General features: G+C 39.9%; 3 protein-coding genes across 3 annotated transcripts; 1 reads left to right on the top strand and 2 right to left on the bottom strand.

Annotated features, from left to right (window-relative positions):
• The first annotated feature begins 682 nt into the window (after positions 1-682).
• Positions 683-10,521, top strand: LOC116262697 (uncharacterized). Its single transcript, XM_050080176.1, has 8 exons — positions 683-1,286; positions 1,450-1,632; positions 2,195-2,424; positions 3,356-3,599; positions 5,691-6,170; positions 6,331-6,513; positions 7,687-7,964; positions 10,011-10,521. Exons 1-8 carry the CDS (start codon positions 1,005-1,007, stop codon positions 10,255-10,257), a joined length of 2,127 nt encoding a protein of 708 aa, XP_049936133.1. The 5' UTR covers positions 683-1,004; the 3' UTR covers positions 10,258-10,521.
• Positions 10,522-12,175: 1,654 nt separating this feature from the next.
• On the bottom strand, positions 12,176-16,538 carry LOC116262553 (probable acylpyruvase FAHD1, mitochondrial). Its single transcript, XM_031642013.2, has 7 exons — positions 16,277-16,538; positions 15,624-15,789; positions 15,110-15,162; positions 14,082-14,144; positions 12,950-13,000; positions 12,696-12,813; positions 12,176-12,587 (listed from the first exon to the last, which is right to left on the bottom strand). The coding sequence occupies exons 1-7, from the start codon at positions 16,373-16,375 to the stop codon at positions 12,475-12,477; spliced, it is 663 nt and encodes a 220-aa protein (XP_031497873.1). The 5' UTR covers positions 16,376-16,538; the 3' UTR covers positions 12,176-12,474.
• Positions 16,539-18,133: 1,595 nt separating this feature from the next.
• On the bottom strand, positions 18,134-21,183 carry LOC116262554 (60S ribosomal protein L18-2). Its single transcript, XM_031642014.2, has 5 exons — positions 21,078-21,183; positions 20,919-21,008; positions 20,672-20,800; positions 20,385-20,567; positions 18,134-18,470 (listed from the first exon to the last, which is right to left on the bottom strand). The coding sequence occupies exons 1-5, from the start codon at positions 21,078-21,080 to the stop codon at positions 18,312-18,314; spliced, it is 564 nt and encodes a 187-aa protein (XP_031497874.1). The 5' UTR covers positions 21,081-21,183; the 3' UTR covers positions 18,134-18,311.
• Between the last annotated feature and the right edge of the window lie 288 nt (positions 21,184-21,471).

Raw genomic sequence — 21,471 nt, 5'->3', positions numbered from 1 at the left:
CGTAGAAAACAAAGACACGAACCTGAGAATCGAGCATTGGCAAACGTCTCGTGTGAAATTTTCTAGATGAAATCTTTACTTGCAGATTTTCAAGTGAAGTGGGTATCACCTGTAGCTGTCTATTGCCATAATCATGCAACCCTTCACATTTACTTGTGTATAAAGACGTCAAGAAGGGGCCAATTCAAACTGTTTTGAAAGCCAAATTACATTTTCATCATCTTAAAAGGCGAACGGGCCTACCAAATTTGTACAGATCAATTGGAGGGAAGGTGTTGAAGTTTGGTATATATATATATATATATATATATAATGAATAGGAGTTTCCTTCATTGCTGCTAAGCACCAGTCCTTGTTTTGTTTTAGTCTATTGTGCTCATAGTTCTTAGATGGATCAAAGCAGGGGCGAAACCAAAAGTTTTTTTTATGAAGTGGGTTGAATTAAAGTTTTTAAATTTTAATAATGATTGAAGTTTTTAAATTTTAATAATGATTGAAATATCATTTTTTAAAATTTTTATATAAAACAAGTAAACTTTTTTAAAAATTTACTTGTAAATTTAAAAAAAAAAATTGAATGGGGCTAAGGCCCTAGCCGTAAGATCGACGGACGAACTAAAAAGAGTAAAGGGAAAGGCACATGGTTCCAACAAAGTCCTCCTGCCATGCTTATCTGAAGTGGAATTGGACTCCTATACTTCGTCGAAGACGCCTAGTGCGTGTGACGGTTCTGCGATGCTTGTTGCAGAAACAGGGTTCTTCTGCTGGTGGAAGAAATTGTCATAATTGAAGAAGCAGGGCATTTGATCGGAAGCTCTTATCAAAACAATAACCCTTTCTTTTCTCCGTCCTCAAATTCCTGACCGTTAATCGAACAATGAACGATGAGAGCTCAACATCTTAGGCAAGTTGGTCGGAGGAAGAGGTCTGTTTAGCCGAGGCCCGAGGGTGTCTCGGAAGCAGAGAGAGAGAGAGAGAGAGAGAGGTGGTGAGTTTGGTTGGCGATGGAGAGCGTACAGCACAGAACCATCGAGACCAATGGCATCAAGATGCACATAGCAGAGAAGGGCAGCGGCCCTTTGGTGCTGCTTCTCCACGGCTTCCCTGAGCTCTGGTACTCATGGCGCCACCAGATCCTTGCTCTAGCAGATAGTGGGTACCACGCCGTTGCCCCTGACCTCAGAGGCTACGGCGACACCGACGCCCCCCAGGGCGTCGACAACTACACTTATTTCCATATCGTCGGGGACCTCATCGGCCTGCTCAACGCTCTTGGCGAGGAAAAGGCACGTTCTTCTCCTCCGTCTCCTTTCTCTCTTTTTCCCCTTCATGCTTTTTTTCTCAGATTTCCAAGCTTTTGTTTCTTCGCTTGCTCTGGTGTCTCTTTATTTCCATGCCGCTTTTCCTTCGTATGTTAATTGCTGATGATTCTCAGGATCATGGGAGCAGGTTTTCGTAGCTGGGCATGATTGGGGAGCTCTGACCGCCTGGTATCTCTGCCTGTTTCGACCGGACAGGGTGAAGGCACTGGTGAATCTGAGCGTTCAGTTTACGCCTCGAAATCTGGCTATCAAGCCTGTCGATCTTATGAGGAAAGCATTTGGTGATGACTATTACGTCTGCAGATTCCAGGTTTGAATGTTATGTTTTCTCATGGTTGTTGGGGTTTATGTTCAACATTCTTGATTCCCGACTATTTTATTCTTCTGATGCAAAATCCGACTTGTTCAACTGGGGATGGATTTAGAGATTTAAAATGGAATAATAATCTCCAGAGATAGGCAAATAAGATTTTTGTTGCGGGCATTCAACGAGGGGATGTAAGTATGTAACGAGAAATTTCCAACAGAGCTGGAAAAAAAGATCTCTCCCTCTCTCTCTCTCTCTCTCTCTCTCTCTCTGTAGGAACTGGCCTTGGCTGTACAATATGGTTATCCTTTCTCTCTCTTTTTTCTGTTGCGACTGAGAGTTCTCGAGTACGCTGTCGTTCCATAGTCATGCGTCTCTTTGGTGGTCGTTGTTCTTAGTTGTATCAACGTGTTCATCATCATAAATATGATCGTCATCGTCACATTGACTTGATTAATTGTTGCTGAAGATAGTCCTACGCATATTGCTTTGAAAGTTTATTTCCTTCACGTTGCCAAGGGTTCAGCCACTGACCCTATCAATTTTGATTTGATGGAATATGTAGGAGCCCGGAAAAGCAGAAGCTGAGTTGGCTGATACTGAGAAATCTATAAAAACCTTCCTGACTTACCGGAAAACGGGTCCTCCCATTTTTCCCGATGGTTTATTCGAAAGTTGGTCAGCACCTGATACCTTGCCTGCATGGTTATCAGAGGAAGAATTACGTTATTATGTGGACAAGTTTCAGAAAAGCGGCTTCACTGGCGGCTTGAACTACTATCGCAACTTGAACCGGTATGTCATGATCCCCTTCTCCATATGCACGCACACAACATGAACTTTCAGCTTACTGCATCAGCAGCAGTTTGCGTGAAAAGCGAAAATCCTCTGCTCCGGATTTTGTTTTTGTCTTCTTCTCCATCGGCAAAGTTGCCTAGTTAAAATCAATTTGCTAGCTAGAGAACTTTATGATGCTGCTGCAGATTGATTTCTTTCTGATTCATATAATCCAACGCTCGATAGAAAACTTGATGCATTTATCTATATCTCGCCCCCTCCATATGAACCCGGAGGCTTTAAAGTTGCAGACGTAGAAGAACAAGAAGTTGGGAGCAGCGCATTTCTCAAACATGCTGCAACTTCCAAATTATCGGGAAGAGAAAAAAAAAAGACGCTGTTTTGCATGATTCATTTGTCTCAAGAACAAACTTGTCGGAATTGCTATTATGCCCATGTCTGCAGAAGGGACTGAAGAAAATCTCTTCAGTTTTGTGAGATTAAAGATGATAATAGTAACAAGTATCTGGCTGTTTATCAATCCATGGCGTCTATTTTCCCAGAGAGATTGCATATCGTGAGCTTGAGATTAATTGGTCCTACTTGGAACTAGTACAGAACTACAGATGGACTAATCGTGGTCTGTTTAGATAGAATTATTTTATATATTTGGTTTCCCATAAACGAAAAATTAAACTGCTATAAAATTCTTGAAGGAGGAAAAGGACAAGCCATTACCAGGAAGTCGACCATGATACACGAGTATTGAATAGGTTTGAACTTAAAAGACAGGATTCCACTGGTTCCGAGATACTTTGCCTGCATCAAAGAGTTTTTTTCTTTTTCCCCAAGAGGAAGACAGGACAGGAAATTATTTGCCTTCCATGTATACTTCACGCCATCGAGGGACCCTAGTGTGCGTGTGACGGTTGTGCAATGCCTGTTGCAGAAATTGGGAGCTTTTGGCGCCATGGCAAGGATCAAAGATTATGGTACCAACTAAGTTCGTCGTTGGAGATGAGGACGTCGTCTACACCACTCCAGGTGCAAAAGAATACATCCATGGTGACTGCTTCAAGTCTGACGTTCCGCTGCTGGAAGAGATTGTCATAATAGAAGGAGCAGGGCATTTCATTACCCAGGAAAGGCCAAACGAGGTTAGCCAGCACATCCTCGACTTCATTAACAAGTTCTGAATTCGTGTCTAGCTTCCTGTTTGCTTTTCCCTATTCTGTGTTGCTGTTTGCTCATGGCCATGAAGTGTTTCAGACTGCATTCGCTTGTAAGTTAAATAAAGCAGATGAGAATCGTGTACTCCCCATCAGGGATGAACCTCGTCCTTTTCATTTTCCTTCTCTACTTTTGTCCAACTGCAGCAGTAACATGATTGAGCCTGCAAAAAGAACCTGAGTTTGCTGATACTGAAAGAAGAGCTTTAACGAAGAACTTTCTAACTAGAAAATGGCCAATCTACCTGCATTCCGTCCTGCCATAATGAAGCTGGAATCTCTGCAAGTATGTGGAGAAAAACATCCAGTCGATTAGGATCAGGGCATTTTCCATATGTGCGAAGTGCTGCAAATTCCATCCTTTATTTAAAAAGAATACAAGATTATGCATGTTTCACATTCACATTCAACCCCTTTCCTGAGTAACTGCTCGTCATCGATATAGCTTATTATGATTGTCATGTCCGCAGAGAGGGCTGAGCGAAGTCTCGTCGGTTTTATGGGATTAAAAATGACATTTACTGTAACTGCTATCTAATCGCCCGGTTAGTAAGTATCGAACTTTCATCACGGCATGAATTTGTCCCACACAATATGCAAATCATGAACCTGGGATTAGTTTATGATCGAAAATTAAACCGTACTCTGAATCACTTCAAGCGAACCCAACCACGAAATGGATTAACCGTTATCTGTTTAGAATCTTGGATTTAATCGTTGCCCAGTTATCTGGAACCCCAATAAGAAAAGCAGATTTCTTGTTCAAAGTCATGATCTAGTGGCTACTCACGGGAAATCGACCATGATCAATAACATTATTTCTCTTCACGTCTTGCAACGCACGGTACTGGATGGGTGTGCACCGAAGGACATGTGGAGGGAAAGTGCCGAGGAGATTCTTGGGAGGAAAACGTAGAAGCTCTAATCAAAGAACAAAGTAGATGTGACAAAAAGTGAAAGGAAAATACCAAGAATTCCACATGGTTCCAAGGAAGTCTTCCTGCTTTGCGTATTTAAAATGGAAATGGATTCCACACCAAGTTACGGATGCCCAGTGTCTGTGACGATTCTTCAATGCTTACTACAGCAACGTGATGCTCATGCTGGAAGAAATTGTCGCAGTTGAAGGAGCAGGGCATTTCGTCAGAATCTCTTCTTCTACAGAACGGATTCTTGAAAAGAAAAAAAGAGTTAAAAGCGTGAAATGCCATTTCTGTTGCTTGATCCAATTCTTCAAAACGACAAAACATAGTGACTTCCCATTACTTTAAAGAGGAATTGGAAATTTGGAAGGACCCTATTCGAAAAGCGGAATCCGGATAGACGTTCTACATTATAGAAATCACTCTTCCTCTTTTATTTTCAAAACCTTAGCGTACAGAGGGGATCCGGTGCAATGTGAAATAGCTTTTTAAAAATTGTGCAATCGCATTCTAGTAACCGATCTTTGATGTTTTCTTTTTCAAAATATTAACCGCATAGATATGATCCACAAGATTTCAATGAAGCTTAAAGTGCGTAATTAAACGAGTTCGATTTGATATTTAAACAGGATTTTTTAAGCAACTAAAATTAAATGGTCTACACAGGATAGAAAACTGCGATGATCTAAAATTTCTGAAACTCACAATATATTTTGAGGCACATAGGATAAAGCAGGACGAGGTACGCAGAGTTCATTCAAAACTTTTCACTAGGAACCGCACCAAAAGTTGTCAACGTCTGAATTAGAGGCGAAATTTATTTTGCAAGACGATATAAAGAACCAAACAAAAGTGCATCCATTAAGTCGAGTTTTTTGTATCTATTTGTGTATGTAACACCAGATACAATTAATATTAAAAATAATAAAGTATTTATAAACAAGAGAAAACAGTAAGATCCATACCGGCATGTCATGTGTCTGAAAGAAGTTGGGTAAATTTCGGCTACATTTTAGTCGATATTAGCCGATATAGGTGGCCAAATGTGAGAGCTCTTGACCTAAGAAAACCCATTTAGAAATGAGAAAGACCCGTAAATGCAACTCTCTTGTTTTCAGAAACATAAATTATTCAAGTTTGGGTGGATATAGAAAAGGCACGACTGCAGCAATCGAAAGAGACAAAACGATGGCTTTGTTTTTCCCGTATCAACGATGAGATGTCCATTCTCCTAGATTTTAAAATCAGTGGTAGGAAAGGCTATGGCTGCCAGATCCGAGAGGGATCTTTAGCTGGGGGTGCCGGAGAGAGGGAGAGAGTGTGGCTGGTGATGGAGAGCATACAGCACAGAACCATAGAGACCAATGGCATCAAGATGCACATAGCAGAGAAGGGCAGCGGCCCCCTGGTGCTGCTCCTCCACGGCTTCCCTGAGCTCTGGTACACATGGCGCCACCAGATCCTCGCTCTAGCGGACGATGGCTACCATGCTTTGGCCCCCGACCTCAGAGGCTACGGAGACACCGACGCCCCTCAGGGCATCGACAACTACACTTGTTTCCATATCGTCGGAGACCTCATCGGCCTGCTTAACGCCCTTGGCGAGGAAAAAGCACGTTATTCTCCCCATCTATTTTCTCTTGTTCAGTCCCTATTCATGCTTTCCCTCTGAATTCAAAGCTTTTCTTTCATTGTTCTCGTTGATTTTTTTTCTTTAATTTCATGCCGTCTTTCCTTCGTACGATAATTGGTAACTCTCTTCGTGGCAGCAGGTTTTCGTAATTGGGCATGACTGGGGAGCCGTGATTGCCTGGTACCTTTGCCTGTTTAGACCAGACAGAGTGAAGGCATTGGTGAATCTGAGTGTTCACTTTACACGTCGAAATCCGGATATGAAGCCCGTTGATCTTATGAGAAAAGCAATTGGTGATGGCTATTACATCTGCAGATTCCAGGTTTCGATTCTTATTTCCGTAACCGCTGGATTTTAATTCTTTACTGAAGTGCTTAGCTCTTCTTCTAACTAATATTTGTATCTATGTTTTCTCATGGTTGTTGGGTGGTTTATGTTCAACATTCTTGATTCCCGATTTCCGACTATTTTATGCTTCTGACGCAAAATCTTCCATTTGACGTCGAACAGTTGAAGGGAAGGCTTGTCCAACTGGGAGTTCCATTTAGAGAAAGGGTATGATGAGAAATTTTGTGGAGAGCTGGAAAGGGAAAGGAAAATGCTCCATATTCAAAGTAGAAAAGAACCATTTATAAAACCTAATCGGTTAATAAGATAACGGCCCGTAGCGTTTATGACATAGTCCTTTGCTGTTCACATGGAAGGGAATAATGGTGAAGCTGATTACATGATATACAGGAACCCACTGACTGTAGTTTCATGCATTTCATATTCGGCATTCCTTCTTCAGTAACATCGGCTTCCGCTTCTAACTCTGAACACTGTCTTTGGATTGAGCGTTTTTGTTCTAAAAGATGCAGAGCACCAGCCAGTAGACTATAATAAGAACCGTTCCTGAAACAGAAAGTTTTAAATTTTGGTTTTTTTTTAAACTTCAAATGATATGAAGAAAAATTTTAAAGGAAATGGGAATTTTGTCTAAAAGATCTATGGGGACAAAGGGAATAATGGTTGATGATGTTTAGACAATGTTAAAACAATAAATTGGTGATTATTAAATAATAGTAAATATATAAAATACAAGAAGTATACGATAATTTCTGAATCGGTGGAGTAGCTGTAAGTTTCTTTTCCTGAATTTGATTCAAGTTGGATTTTGCCCATTGAAACAATCGTTTTTTAATAACTCTAGTTACCATGGAACTGCATTGATATTCCTCTCCAGCACATTTTCCTTAGACTTGCTGGAGCCTGAGCTGCAACGGTGTTTAACTAGGTTATCTAGTCTTCATGCTCATGAGTCTCTTTTGTTGTTTTACTTTTATCAACTTCATGAGCATGTTCATCATCACAACGTCATAGACTATCTCATCCCAAATGCCTCGTCATTGCTGAAGACGGTGATCTTTTCCATATTTTTTTTCAAGTTTATTTGCCTTCGCATTCTGGTTCTTTGCTGTGGATTTTCTTTCATTCAACATTTCATATGCGACAGGAACCTGGGCTAGCAGAAGCTGAGTTTGCTGATACTGAAAAAACTATGAGGTCCATTCTGACTTACCGCAACCCAGCTCCTCCAATTTCTCCTTCAGGAACGTCCTTGGAAGGATCACCAGCACCTCCAATTTCTCCTTCAGGAACGTCCTTGGAAGTATCACCATCTCCACAGTCCTTACCTGATTGGTTATCAGAGGAGGACGTGCAGTACTATGCACAGAAGTTCAAAAGAAGTGGATTTACTGGTGGTTTGAACTATTACCGCAATCTCAATCGGTAATTCATATCTCTCTTTTCCCATACCTTCACACGTGACCCATTTTCAGCTTATATTGACAAGAGATGTTTCTAATATGAAAATTTTTTCTTCAAATTTTGTTTTACGCTGCTTTTAAGTGGCAGTCTAACAGATAAAGCTTTTTCCATCATTTAGTTTGCCAAAATCTCCTAGTCGCAATGCAACAGATGCTGGTTCTATGATAAATTGCTTTTTCATGAGGGTATACTCCCAGAGTCACAGTATCAATTTTTCTACACTATGATATGATACTTCATCTTTATAACAGACTCACTCCACCTTATAGGGATCTTCAAACATATTGGTTAATCATTTTTCTAAGAAGCTGTATTTGTCCAACACTCTTGAGTTTCTTGCGATGTGTTTCGAAGTGTTCAAAGTTCAAACATCACGAATTAGGATGTGGCTACAGATTAGCTTGTTTAACGCTCTTCACTACCACAGAAAACAGAAAGTGCACAGAACTTTGTTTAACAAATAATTATTCAAATGCTTATAAAAGCGTTGTCTGTGAGGACTGCATTATAACCTGTATAAGACAGGAAAAAGGTAACTGGAGCATTGGACATCGAATGATTGCTATGCCGTATCACTGCCATCTTGTAGCGGGCTAGGAGGCAAGTTTGGAAACCTTACCTAGAATTACACGTGAAGCTCATCGTTATGTTCTCTAATCTGCAGTAATAAGGATTATACTAGAGACACAACATGTGTGTGTCAATATCTGCCATTTTTTAAGATTGATTGGTTCATACTTCATAGCAAAATGGATGGATTACGTAGTATATCTAAACATCAAAGTGAAAGGAACTTGGACTGGTTTCAGGAAGCTGAATGTTCTGGAGTTGTAGGAAGAATATGAGATCCTTGAAGGTTATTCTCTTGCCGTATGGACTTATTCTATAAGCACCATCCAACCAAGCCGTGCAAAATTTTGACCTATCCATGTGAAATATGGGGTGTGGAATATATTTACATTGACCTTGATCTAACCTGAGTAATATGCAGAAGGGGTTCTGGATATCTGATCTGATTTGATCAGCTTGTGGATTTTTATGTATTACAAGTGTGAAAAATGCTCTAGTTGTTCTTTCAATTACGTGGGTTGGCTTTGGGCTTTCATTTCTTCACCTGACAAAATGCAGGAATAGTACCTTGCGGATTAATTTTTTTTTATAGAAAAATACCTCCCTGATGACAGCCCTATGTCTGGGAAATCTTTGCTGAATCCCTGTGTGTAGAGCAAAGCATCCTGCCAAACTGGTGCAGTACATGGGGGCCCGCACTTTGTTATGTCATCTTGTTGAAAGATTTGCTTCTGTAATGTGAACTTGCGACAAAGAATGTGTATTAAATGATACTGCGTGCATTTAGCATAACAAATGCATTTACTGTGAAAGTGAGCATGCTCCTAGCTTTAAGTCCCATGGACAACTAGTGGAGCTTCTGGAGATCAAGAATCAAGAGAAATGAATGTTTGTACGAGCTAACCTGAAGAATACAAGGACAAGAAAATTACGGATTTACAGATCTCATTGAATAAAATAATTTTGTCTACCGCCCACAAATTAAAACAACATGTTGACAAGTTGAGGAAACTATCCCTGGCTATCAAAAGTTAATTTGGACCCTGTTTCTGGATAAGATTTTCCTCGTCTTTTTAGTTTGTGGCATGCTTATCAATAACCGTAGACTTGAAAAGTGGTCAGTATACCTGAAAAGGACATATGGGAAACAAGACACGGGAAAGCACCTATGATTTCTTAGGCTGCAAGATCATGATGATGCATGATTTATGTCCTACCATTTTCTTAAGAACTTGGCATAAGTGTTTCTTGTGATTTTTTTGTTGTTTGATTTTTCGTCTTTTGTTCAACCTGGGGATGATTTGGCAATCAAAGTGTTTTCAAACGTGAACCAAGATTAATTATTCTGTGATCTGTAGTTTTTGTTCACCTTTCACCTATGTCTCCCATGCCCTCCTCTTTCCTCCAGTGTTTGTGACTGTGCAATGCTTGTTACAGAAACTGGGAGCTTTTAGCACCATGGTCAGGGGCAAAAATTACCATACCGACTAAGTTTATTGTCGGAGAACTGGACATGGTGTATAATGCACCCGGCGCGAAGGATTATATTCACAAGGGGGGCTTCAAATCTGACGTTCCATTTTTACATGACATCATTGTGGTCAATGGAGCAGGGCATTTTATTAATCAGGAAAGGCCACATGAGATCAGCCATCATATTCTGGACTTCATCAAGAGGTTCTGATTTGCTTCTCAGTTTTATTTACCTCCAATCTCCACTTAGAGTGGTCAAACGTGTTCACTGCACTGAAATGTGAGTTCTGTTCAAGTGTTGTTTGATCACCTGGTTGTTTAGTTAATGAGAAGCATGCGTTTCCCATAATATATTACGGTAAAAGTGTTTAATTTTTCTCTCATATGGGCAAGAAAAGGAAATGTGATGTCGGCAAATTTGTCAGATGTGACCCTCAAAGCCAATTACATAATGGAAGCTGATCAGTTTGTCTTCTATCGTTTTGATGAAACTACTACTCATTTGACCAATGCAGACGTCGTTTGTTCACTATTCATGCTGCATTTAGAAAGTTTCCTTCATTTCCAGGATCATTTTCAATGAATAGAAAGATGCATCAAAACGAGGCAGCGTTATTAACAGGTTGCCTGGCCATTTAGAATAAATGACATGAACATACATCATGTATTTACTTTTCAAACTGTTATTTCTTCCGGAAGCTTGTAGCAAGATCGTCTTTTGAGCACATGCAATTGTCGGAAGTCCTTATGTCAAATCAAAGAGTTTGATGGCCTGCCCAGCCGTGATATCGGTGTGGAAATAATATGTTTGCTTCGATGTCTAGTTCCAGACAGAAGGTAATTGGAAAAAAATGGCCTATGTGGTTTGATACTTTGTACAACGTACCTGCAACCTTCTCAACTGAAAGTGTAGTATTCTCGATGACATGGTGACCCCGTGGGTTGAGCATAACCCATGCACTTGTGCCGACTGATAAGTTGAACAGTTCAGATGAGTGGTTTAGATAAGAACATGTGTTAGTTCAATTCTGTAATAGTTTAACATGTGTTAGTTCAGTGCTGTGATAGATTAACATGTGTTGGTTCAATACATGTGTCACTATTCTGTAACCAGTTATACACGTGGTTATCTCTTGTCTATATTCTGTAACCTGTTATACACGTGGTTATCTCTTGTCTATCGGTTATTGTAACCACAATGTATAATAGTCTTTGTGACTGCTGACGTAAAGACATTAATGGAGATCAGGGGCTCAAATGAAAAACGATTTGCTTGAGCCAGTAGTCATTACTTTCGTAACTTTCACCGACAGATCAGGGGCTCATTTTTATACCTGTGGAACTTCAAATGCGAGTTCGTTCACAGGCAACTCCTCGTGTCAACACAATGGGGTGCCCCTCACGCCCCCTCTTACGGGCTTTCCATGTAGCCTGCTCGGCAAAATCTATTCTTGGGCCTACGTAACCAAAGCGTCCAGACGAAAAATAAAAGGCAAGCACTTTTAAAAAAATTCGCATAAGCACGTCTACGTTATCAAATTTGAATATTATTCTCTTGCTATAAGAGCGCATTTACACCAAGCCTTGAGAGAGCAACCAAAACAGCTCAAGCCTAAGATTTATAGGATTGAAACTCACCCGCATCTTTAATTTACACTCATTGCATTCTTCTCGAGCACCTACAGTAGTTATATATTAAAATTATGTTTTCAAAAGTTAGGGACTTTGCTCCCTCCGTAAATTTCACGAGGTTGAGGCCACTTTGTACCAGAGTGGAGTACTCTGAAACATCAAAGACAGTACTCGTCTTTTTGTATGTTCGGTGATATCTTGCCACCCGTTTATTTTAATCTAATTCCCATTTCGTCGCATTAAAGGCAATACTGCAATTTTGCAATATAAGTTGTAATTAATGAATTAAAGAGCTTTCTGACATTAAAATTTCACTTCGATAGGACCTTATCATGTGTTCAGATTTATAATTTGTCTCTCAAATCAACATGATCTCGGGCAATTTCTGCGGTAATGTTAGAATCCATATTCATATTGTTAAGAACCACACCACTGACATGCAGGGTATGCCCTCCTTTACAGTTCCGTGTTTGTGGAAGCAAATTTCAGGGAGTCCCTTAGTCGACGATGAACTTGAACTCATTGATACAATGATACAGCATGAACGTCCACAACAGAGACTTCTCTATTGATTCAGAAAACTGTTCGAACCAAATAGTGCACGGAATCCGTTTTGGAGCACAACTAGAGCATGATAGCATGAGTAAAATATAAGAATCTTCCATCAACGTCCAATCCGAACCGTGCAACCAGCTCGTGCAGTTGATGATGTCTATCGTGTTCTTCACCCTGCACTGGATGGTAGCGCTAGTACAGGCATTTATTTCTTGATCATCTTACTGACTTCTTTATACCATCAATCAATTACCTTTGGGCGTCTCTGAACATTGAACTGAACATCAGTAAAGCCAGTTATGCCTGCACTGATTCTCTGACCTACTTTGACAGGACCAACACCTTCAGGAGTGCCTGCTCACAATCAAATTTATTCACAAATTTTTGTTTACGAGGATAAGTACAAATTCTAAAACTACTGTACCACACAAGCATATATGATATCAAAAGAAGGAATAGTACCAGTCAGTATGACATCTCCTTCAAGAAGCGTCATCAAGGAGCTTATGTGGCTTATAAGAAATGGGATCTTGAAGATCATATCCTTTGTTGAACCCTTTTGTTTTAATTCATTATCTACCTAAGCAACAACGTCAAAGGCATTCCAAACAAATATAAGGTGAACTGGTGAAGGAAAATTATAAAACATCTAGGCTATTAATAGTAACAGACGTGAAAATGATGTCAAAAGAATATGAAGACACATGGAATACTACCTTCAACCATAGCTCCAAGTTTTGAGGGTCCTCTACTGCAGCTTTGGGTAGCTATCAACATTGAAGAGAGGCTATGAGAAGATACCGAAACTTGGATGAACATTAAGTAGGACTAGGATTACATGAAGTTAACTTCATCTTGAACTAGACAGTTCAATCAAGAAATTATAGAATTGCTGACTGCCAAGTACTCATCTCAACAGGCTGAAAATTATGATGGTCACAATCACATGATCCAAAACCATCTAATCACATCTATATGGCCTGACCAACCAGAAAAATGCATAAACAATGAAAGTGATTTGTCCTTTATGGTATTGGCATAACATAAAGAAATGTTATCTTATAAAATATAAACTAAACAGGTACACGGTTGCAGTGATATGATGCATGCAAGCACCTAGTATCCGAACCTTGAGGTACCACTATAACAGCATCTAGTCAAGTCCCACTTACAATTTAAGTACGGAAAATAGCCTCATGCAAGCAAACTATATATCACTCAAATATGCAATTCTAGGAAAACTGCTAGTTAAGGTTTTCAGAAATGCTTGGAAACAACCTTCTAGAATGGGCCATACTAAAAATAAGTGCTATCTAGAACTGGTCCAATTGGCATAGGATCAGAAAATTTGCCAACTCAGAGTATATTGCCCCCAGCCACCTTCAGGGTTGAACATCTTCAAGTCAACTGAACAGGTCATAATTCTTAGAGCCAGACATTCAGATTACAAAATGCAAACTCATCTACAAGCTGGACAGCTCGTCTCCTGCAATTTAGTAGATTCATTGCTCTCTATCTGCATTGAACAGTCTGAATTGCATGAGACAGACTATCCAACATCCTGTTTCATATATGAGGATTTTGATTAAACGGATTGGAAATGAAAGCATACACATATATCTCTGAACTTGCTATTGTAAAAGAAATGAAGAAATTTTGAATGCTTTCCATGTTATGTACTATTTCGTTGTGATCAGGATGTACCATTGACATCTAAATAGCAATTGACTGTTCATGGAACAAATTCTCAGATCAATTGATTATCTCTGCATAAACATATAAAATAAAACCATAGAAGCAGCAAACCTGAAATCAACACAGTGAAGCCAATGCAATAAAACTTTTTACCATGGAACTGATTGGAGTAAAGGTGTCCTGCCCTTTAGCAACTGTCCAAGGAAGTCCTGAAGCCTGCCAAGTGCCAAGGGATAAAAATGAATAATATAAATAACAAGAACAACAAAAAGTAATTTGTATAGTGCACAACTGAAAATATAGTCCCCTGGCTCAAGAAACAGGAAAATCACAACAATCCAATTATGGCATACTTCAGTATTGTTAAATCGAAGCATAAAAAATAAAAGAGGTGAGAAGGATGTTAAGGCAACAAATTATCATTCTGCGCATGAAGGTTGCCTAGCAAAATGAAAATTAGTTTCATCAATACACACGTTTGCAGACTTCGTCACTGTGAATCTGTGATAATCCTCCATCAGCAACATAGGCTGACATAGCTAGTACTTAATAGTTAATATATTACCATCAAGTTCATCTCAAACAAAGGAAGAAAAGGAAAAATTAATGGAAAATGCCTCATCATAGAAAACCTCCATGATCTTGGAGGCAAAAAAAACATCATAGGATTTAAACCAGAAAAGAAAAGGAATGGAGAGATGATCATGAAAATGATGCGACCAAATATGGCGCCACTGTGCATCTTCAGTAACAGAGAAGTTCATCAAACAAGAAAACCCATCATTCTGCGCATGAAGTTTGCGTAGCAAAATGAAAATTAGTTTCATCAATACACATGTTTGCAGACTTCGTCGCTGTGAATCTGTGATAATCCTCCATCAGCAACATAGCTAATACTTAATAGTTAATATATTACCATCAAGTACATCTCAAACAAAGAAAGAAAAGGAAAAATTAATGGAAAATGCCTCATCATAGAAAACCTCCATGATCATGGAGGCAAAAAAACATCATAGATTTTAAACCAGAAAGAAAAGGAATTGAGAGATGATCATGAAAAAGATGCGACCAAATATGGCGCCACGGTGCATCTTCTGACTACTTCAGTAACAGAGAAGTTCATCAAACAAGAAAACCCAATTAGGTGCATATGTCATGTAAGAAGCAATGATTTCATGTACCTTTGCAGAAGATTGTATCTCCCTTGCAGTCATGTCTAAAGCAAGAGCATAACCTGAAAGATTGACCAAAGGGGCAATCGTTCTGTAAGTATATCTTAGATTTCAAGCGACTACCAAGTGAGCAAGTGACGGAAAAAAAAATCGATAAGCCTAACTAGCATGAACTGCTTGTTTCTTTATCAAGAGGAAGTAAGCAGCAGTCTCTATTAACCTTAGACTTGCCCCAAAAAATCATATCATATTAAGCACCAAAAAAAAAAAAAAATTTAACGCAATAATTAGTATGGTTGTTTAACAAAATATACAATACAGTAGTAGATTCTTGTATAGTAAAAAACCAAAACCCCGGGAGATAAATGTACAAGTGCGAAAGTATGACATTTGTACACCAAATTGCCAAGGCAAAAGATCTAAAGCAAGGAGTCGATACAAAGTGCTGGACTCAAGCACCAGGTCAGTCCAGCCAAGCACCAGGTCAGTCCAGCCAAAGCTAGACTGTTCAGGACTTGTATACCTGCCACATGATCCATTGCTGTTGCGTGGGGAACATCACGAGCCTTCTTCCCAATAACAACTGCTAACTCCACTTCATGATCTAATGACTCTAGAGGATGGGGAACTTCAATGGTGCCTCCGTTTTGCAGATAAGAGGTTGTGGGTTTTAAGAACAGCACCGGCTCCTAAACAAAGAGAACTTGAAACAGTTAAACACTACAAGCATGATTGTAAGGTCCTAACCACTCACTAGCTATAGATTCGCCCTTAAAAACTTTATGGGCTTTTTCCCATTTTCCTGCCGCCAATTACATTGCAACCCCAACTAAGCATAGAAGAATTGCAACAACGGGTAGGCCCTCCAACCACCATGTACCCGAACACAATTATAGGGTTCGGGTATTCGACCCTTTTCGCAAAATTGACAGGTCAATACTGATCGTCAACCAAATTTTGAAGCTTAGATGTCCCTTTTGATTTTCTTATGGATTTCAGAGTACCCACATGATCATCAAATATCATGCCATAAAAACACCACTCTTGCTTCGCTCAATTGTAGCCTACGAACTCCGGACAAGAAGTTTCCGTGCGTAGACGAATTACTTCATTTCCCATACCGAATAAACCATCGTGAAAAAGCGGTAATGGGTAATGTTAAATTGGATGACAGACCTTCGGAACAGCATTCCCGAGCTCTTTGGCATGAGCGACGTAGTTTCTGCCGACAGCAACGATCTTCGTCCCTAGGTTTATCAGATTGCTTGCTGCCATAACGTCGCCTCGGTCCCGAAAGAATTTCAGAGAGGGAGTTCCGTGGCGCTCCCTCCAGAAACCAGCAAGCAGTAGGACTGTAGGAGCCTAGGAGGACACGAAGAAGATTGCACAACCGATACCGATTCCGTCCTTGTGGAAACGGCTCGTAATTGAGTCACAGGGCTTTAACTTAAGATGCTCGCTTATTTGTCGTACATAAATATTTGTTGTACAGAAAAAACTAAAAAGCCGTAACTTTTGAAGTTCGCGTATTCTTAAGTTTTAGGAACTTTTTGTTTTGGAGCTTATGACTTTACCTATAACATTAAATGAAAAATTGGTTTCCACTTTTCAGGAAATTGTCAGAAAGCAATTTCCGCTAACTTAAAAAACAAAAGATATTAGCCTCAGTTTGTAATACTTCTCTTATAACCAAATTACGTTCTTACTATCTAAACTAACATTTTTTGGTTTTCAGGACAACAGTTTATTTATACACTTATTTGATAGCTTTATAGGAAGCGTAACCCTTACCAAAAGCAGCGAATTTTCTTTTATCGATTATAAAGAAGACAGGTCGAGGATGAGAATGTAAATTTTTCTTGAGCACACTATAGCTCATTCATGTCGAAGAACACAGGGATGAGAATGTGCGACAGACTTGAAAGAGCTAAATACTTAGCCTGGATTAGAATTGAATCTACCAAACCACGACAGAAAGCTCCCTGCCAGATCTGACCCATTTCCGTTCTCACCTCTTGTAACATGAAAATTTTGAATTTTGAAGCACATCCCCAATCGAAACGGGTACTTGGCAGACGGGAACCACACAAAAATTAAAGTTCTTACTGATTTACATTCTCAGAAGGTCCTTAACATGATTTAGTATAAGTCTTTCCAACAGTAGTTCTCAAGCGTCAAACTTTCTTAGGTTGTTTTAATCAAATACATGTGATTTATGTGTTGTACAGTATCTAATAGAACTTGAGGTTTCAACAATCACCAAACTGCTAAATTTATGTGATTTAGAAAATCATTTGGTTGCTTCACGACATGTCACGTGAAGAAGGGCTTTTGATCAAATTAGTTGTGCAGGTTACGTTTACATACCATCCTCGGACACTAAGATTTCTAAAGCGCTTTGTACATGGTCCTGTCCACATATCCTTTTTGGAACCCAACTGCCTCACACGACTACCTTCGGTTACATTACCTGATTCCACAACTCTCTTGGAAACACGTTCGTGGCTGGTCTCAACAATTCCCTGAGCAAATGCAGGTCTATCTCTACCGCCTCAAGACAGAAGAAGCAAACACAAATCCACCGTACCTTTTACGCCACCATTTAAAGGAGCGCAGACGGAGCAATACAGACCAGACCCCTCACAAATACCATGATTCGGCCAACCTGACCAATCAATGGACCAACATTTTTCCTTTTCACAACCACCGCACCCCAGATGAATATCTACACCTCAGTAGCAAATTATGGTACTTCTTGGTGCCGTTCATCTCATGGATGAATAATTTGCAGCAGTGACAATTAACTGATACACGATTGATTTTCTTGTGAGATTAAAATTCACTTCCACTATGGTCTCTTTTCTAAATAACAAGAAGAAATTACTGATGGAACTGCACGCTAGGTCCATTCCTGCGTACTCCCACCGAACTTCTAGAAGCCAGAAAGCCGAAATGACATTGAAAATCCTCGAGTTTGATTATTTGCCCTGCAACCCCTAATTGATAATCCAGTAACATAATGAAAACCAGGGATAAAATCAAATAACCAGATACATATCTTTCCAGTCCAAAAATCCCAATTATGGTTTTTGCTCATTCTCATAAATAGTTTCGTAGCCACAAAAAGTAAAGTAAAATTTTCATAAAAGAACACTGCCTTCGATATCCTAAAGCAAATCCCAGCAACAAGACAACTCCAGCAGGTAAGCTCTCAGACCTTAAAGCCCCTGCTGTTTCTTCTACCTCTTGCCTTCTCAAATTTCCTACCCTTTGAGCGCACATAAGGTTTGGTGTGGCTGTGAGGCACACCAGGAGCTCTCCCAAAGTGCTTGTGGGCCTCCCTGGCATTCTTCGGACCCCTAAGCAGAACCTGTAACAAGACCAATGCAAGATGTGATAGAGGTTCCCAAAGCAATTCATCTATCATCGGAGTAGTTCACAGATCTAAAGAATCCTTCTTGGTGAAAAGAAACAAATTCGATTATAAATCGCTAGAACACTAGGATCTAGTAATGCAAAATCTCAGAAACAATCTATCTACAACAGCCACTTGATAACCGCATACCTCTGGAGGAAAAAACATATAGTTCTTATCTAAGCAAGCACTGCTGTCCTTTTAGACTAACTATAAAGAATAAAGAGGGGAACTGAGCTTGCTACTGCTGAGAAGCAGGTTAACCAAACATAAGAGAAACAGTCACAGGAATAAAATTCCGGCTCAGTGTAATCTCTGAGTCTGTATAACTGAAGGATGCTGCCTTGCTTGCAGCATAACTATTAAGCCCAAGGTTGGTTAAGACTGAAACACCAAAACGAGATGCATGTCACGTTATTCTCCATTACTTTCTGATATCAGAAGGCTTGTAAATTATTTTTTTGAGGTACATTTAGGCAATGTAAAATGTCTCCATGATTTTTTTTACCATTATTGTCATAAACTATCATCCAAGTGCATTGGTTGTACATTTTCTTTCACATGAAAGAGGGTATGGGGTTTGAATAGTTCTGCTGCTGGCTAATCTTTCTAGCATTGAAGCAGAAAGATATCTGATACCCACCCCTTTTAATTACTTACCTCTACTTAAACCTGAACGCAGCAGGGCTTAGAAAGGCCTTCCATTTCAGGTTTCTAGCATTTGCATTCTCATTTTTTTGGATCATGCCATAACAGTTTAATGCTGGTCAGCATACGTCCGACCAGAGATTGGAAATGTAGACAACCCTTACTCTACCCATGTGAAATAAGTGGATGAAGTAACATTTGTTCAAGATAGGCATCAAAAGGGATATTTGATGAATAATGGATGGATAAACCATCCATCCACAATCTTTTCACAGGCATGCAACCTCAGCTGACACCATATTGAAACAACCTACTGGATATGGGTGGACATATAAAGCTAGTACAAACCAAAACTGAGGAATAACATGCAATGACTCTTGTATATACCCTGTGGATCCCACCTAAGAACGCTCCGTTGGATAAGAAGTACAGCAACATCGCTCATACTCATGAGTCTCACATTGCCAAATCTCAACGTATCTAGTATACATCTATGTCTATGATCACATGACATCAATATAGTTTGTGATTGCAAATACAGACATGATCAATTCTCATTACTTTTTGTATGGGCTAAGTAACAAAAGCGCTGTTTCCTTTTGGCATCAGATCATCAGCAACCGTTAACTTGAAAATTACTAACTAAAAGCTTCTCGCTGAAGAGGAATAAAGCAGATCAGATCCAATGCTCAATCAGACTAATCGCTCCTTTAGGCAAGTTGCACCACAACGGTAGGATTAGAAGACCATTAATAGATTCAGAACATCAATTCCAATGTAGGCTGAAAGCAAAGACGCATACGCCTATACAAACAAAAATAAAAACTATCCGTCGGGTCCTAGTATACATCTATGTCTATGATCACATGACATCAATATAGTTTGTGCTTGCAAATACAGACATGATCAATTCTCATTACTTTTTGTAAGGGCTAAGTAACAAAAGCGCTGTTTCCTTTTGGCATCAGATCATCAGCAACCGTTAACTTGAAAATTACTAACTAAAAGCTTCTCGCTGAAGAGGAATAAAGCAGATCAGACTTCCAATGCTCAATCAGACTAATCGCTCCTTTAGGCAAGTTGCACCACAACGGTAGGATTAGAAGACCATTAATAGAATTCAGAACATCAATTCCAATGTAGGCTGAAAGCAAAGACGCATACGCCTATACAAACAAAAATAAAGACTATCCGTTGGGTCAGATAAGGAAATTAAAGTACCGTGTTCCCGCCTAGAGGAGCCCTGAGAGCGAGCTGATCAAAAGTCAGGCATTCACCCCCGGCTTTCTCGATCCTTGCCCTTGCCCTCTCCGTGAACCTCAAGGCAGTTACCTTCAATGCCGGCACCTCATAGACTCTAGTGTCGTCTGTGACGGTTCCAACAATAACAGCAATCTTGTCCTCCTGCTACGAAAAAAAACCCCAAAACAAAAAAAAAATCATTAATAAAATGAAAGAAACAAATTTTCACAGAGAGAGAGAGAGAGAGAGAGAGATAAAAGAGAGACCTTTCCACTCATGAAATGGATCAGTCTCCTGAGGGACAATGGCGGCCTGTTGGTCTTGCTCATAAACAGGCGCTTCAAAATGACGGCATTGAAGTGGCTCCCTGTTCTTCTTACTAAAAACCTGTACAACTGCGTCAGAAAGAAGAACGAACAAATCAGAGATCTCAATCGGAACATAAACAAAAAACACAGAACAATCTCCACAACAAAGAGAAAACATCAGCAGAAGACCAAGATGAGAGAGTACCTTGACAAGGAGTCTCAGATAAACATCATCCGATTTCGGAGCGGTGCGCTTAGTTTTCTTGCTCTTTCCGCCGGCAATCAAGTCGATACCCTAATCCACGCAGAAACAACAGACATCAGACAGAGAAAGGGGGGAGAGAGAGGAGTCACAGGGACGTACCATGGCGGATGAGTGCCGAATTACAGGGAGAGAGAGAGAGAGAGATAACAAATAAGACTTCAGGTTAGGGTTTCGTATTTATAAGAAAATGACAAAATCGCCGATCTAATGCCTACCTCGCCGAGGTGATGGCTGATGACCACGGGTAGGGCTTTCAGTCGTGCGGGTACCGGGGTCGAACCCAGAAAACAATTAGATCCATATTTGGGTTGGGATGATAATCAGATCCAAATCTGACCAGCTTAGAAATCCAAACTTTACGTGCACTCATGCTCGGATGTAAGATGTGAAAGGGCAAGCATATTGGATTCAGATTTGTCAAACCATACACGATTATAAGTCGGGTCTTATACATTATGTGGATCAATCTCGGCTTCTTTACTAGATCCAACTC

The sequence above is a fragment of the Nymphaea colorata genome, chromosome 10, assembly GCF_008831285.2.
Source record: "Nymphaea colorata isolate Beijing-Zhang1983 chromosome 10, ASM883128v2, whole genome shotgun sequence".
In the NCBI taxonomy this organism is placed as follows: Eukaryota; Viridiplantae; Streptophyta; class Magnoliopsida; order Nymphaeales; family Nymphaeaceae; genus Nymphaea; species Nymphaea colorata.
Note: the sequence above shows the minus strand (reverse complement) of the source record. Positions and strands in the feature narration are given on the sequence as shown.

Excerpts from the sequence above, each read along its gene's own strand:
- LOC116262697 (XM_050080176.1), top strand. The coding sequence starts at position 1,005 with ATGGAGAGCGTACAGCACAGAACCATCGAGACCAATGGCATCAAGATG. Across the intron at positions 1,633-2,194 it reads ATTACGTCTGCAGATTCCAG|GAGCCCGGAAAAGCAGAAGC; the intron begins GTTTGAATGTTA and ends TGGAATATGTAG. Across the intron at positions 6,514-7,686 it reads ATTACATCTGCAGATTCCAG|GAACCTGGGCTAGCAGAAGC; the intron begins GTTTCGATTCTT and ends CATATGCGACAG.
- LOC116262553 (XM_031642013.2), bottom strand. The coding sequence starts at position 16,375 with ATGGCAGCAAGCAATCTGATAAACCTAGGGACGAAGATCGTTGCTGTC. Across the intron at positions 15,790-16,276 it reads TCGGGAATGCTGTTCCGAAG|GAGCCGGTGCTGTTCTTAAA; the intron begins GTCTGTCATCCA and ends CTCTTTGTTTAG. Across the intron at positions 12,814-12,949 it reads ACTTGGAGCTATGGTTGAAG|GTAGATAATGAATTAAAACA; the intron begins GTAGTATTCCAT and ends GTTGTTGCTTAG.
- LOC116262554 (XM_031642014.2), bottom strand. Across the intron at positions 20,801-20,918 it reads ATCTGAGACTCCTTGTCAAG|TTGTACAGGTTTTTAGTAAG; the intron begins GTACTCTCTCAT and ends TTTCTGACGCAG. Across the intron at positions 18,471-20,384 it reads CTCCTCTAGGCGGGAACACG|GTTCTGCTTAGGGGTCCGAA; the intron begins GTACTTTAATTT and ends GTCTTGTTACAG.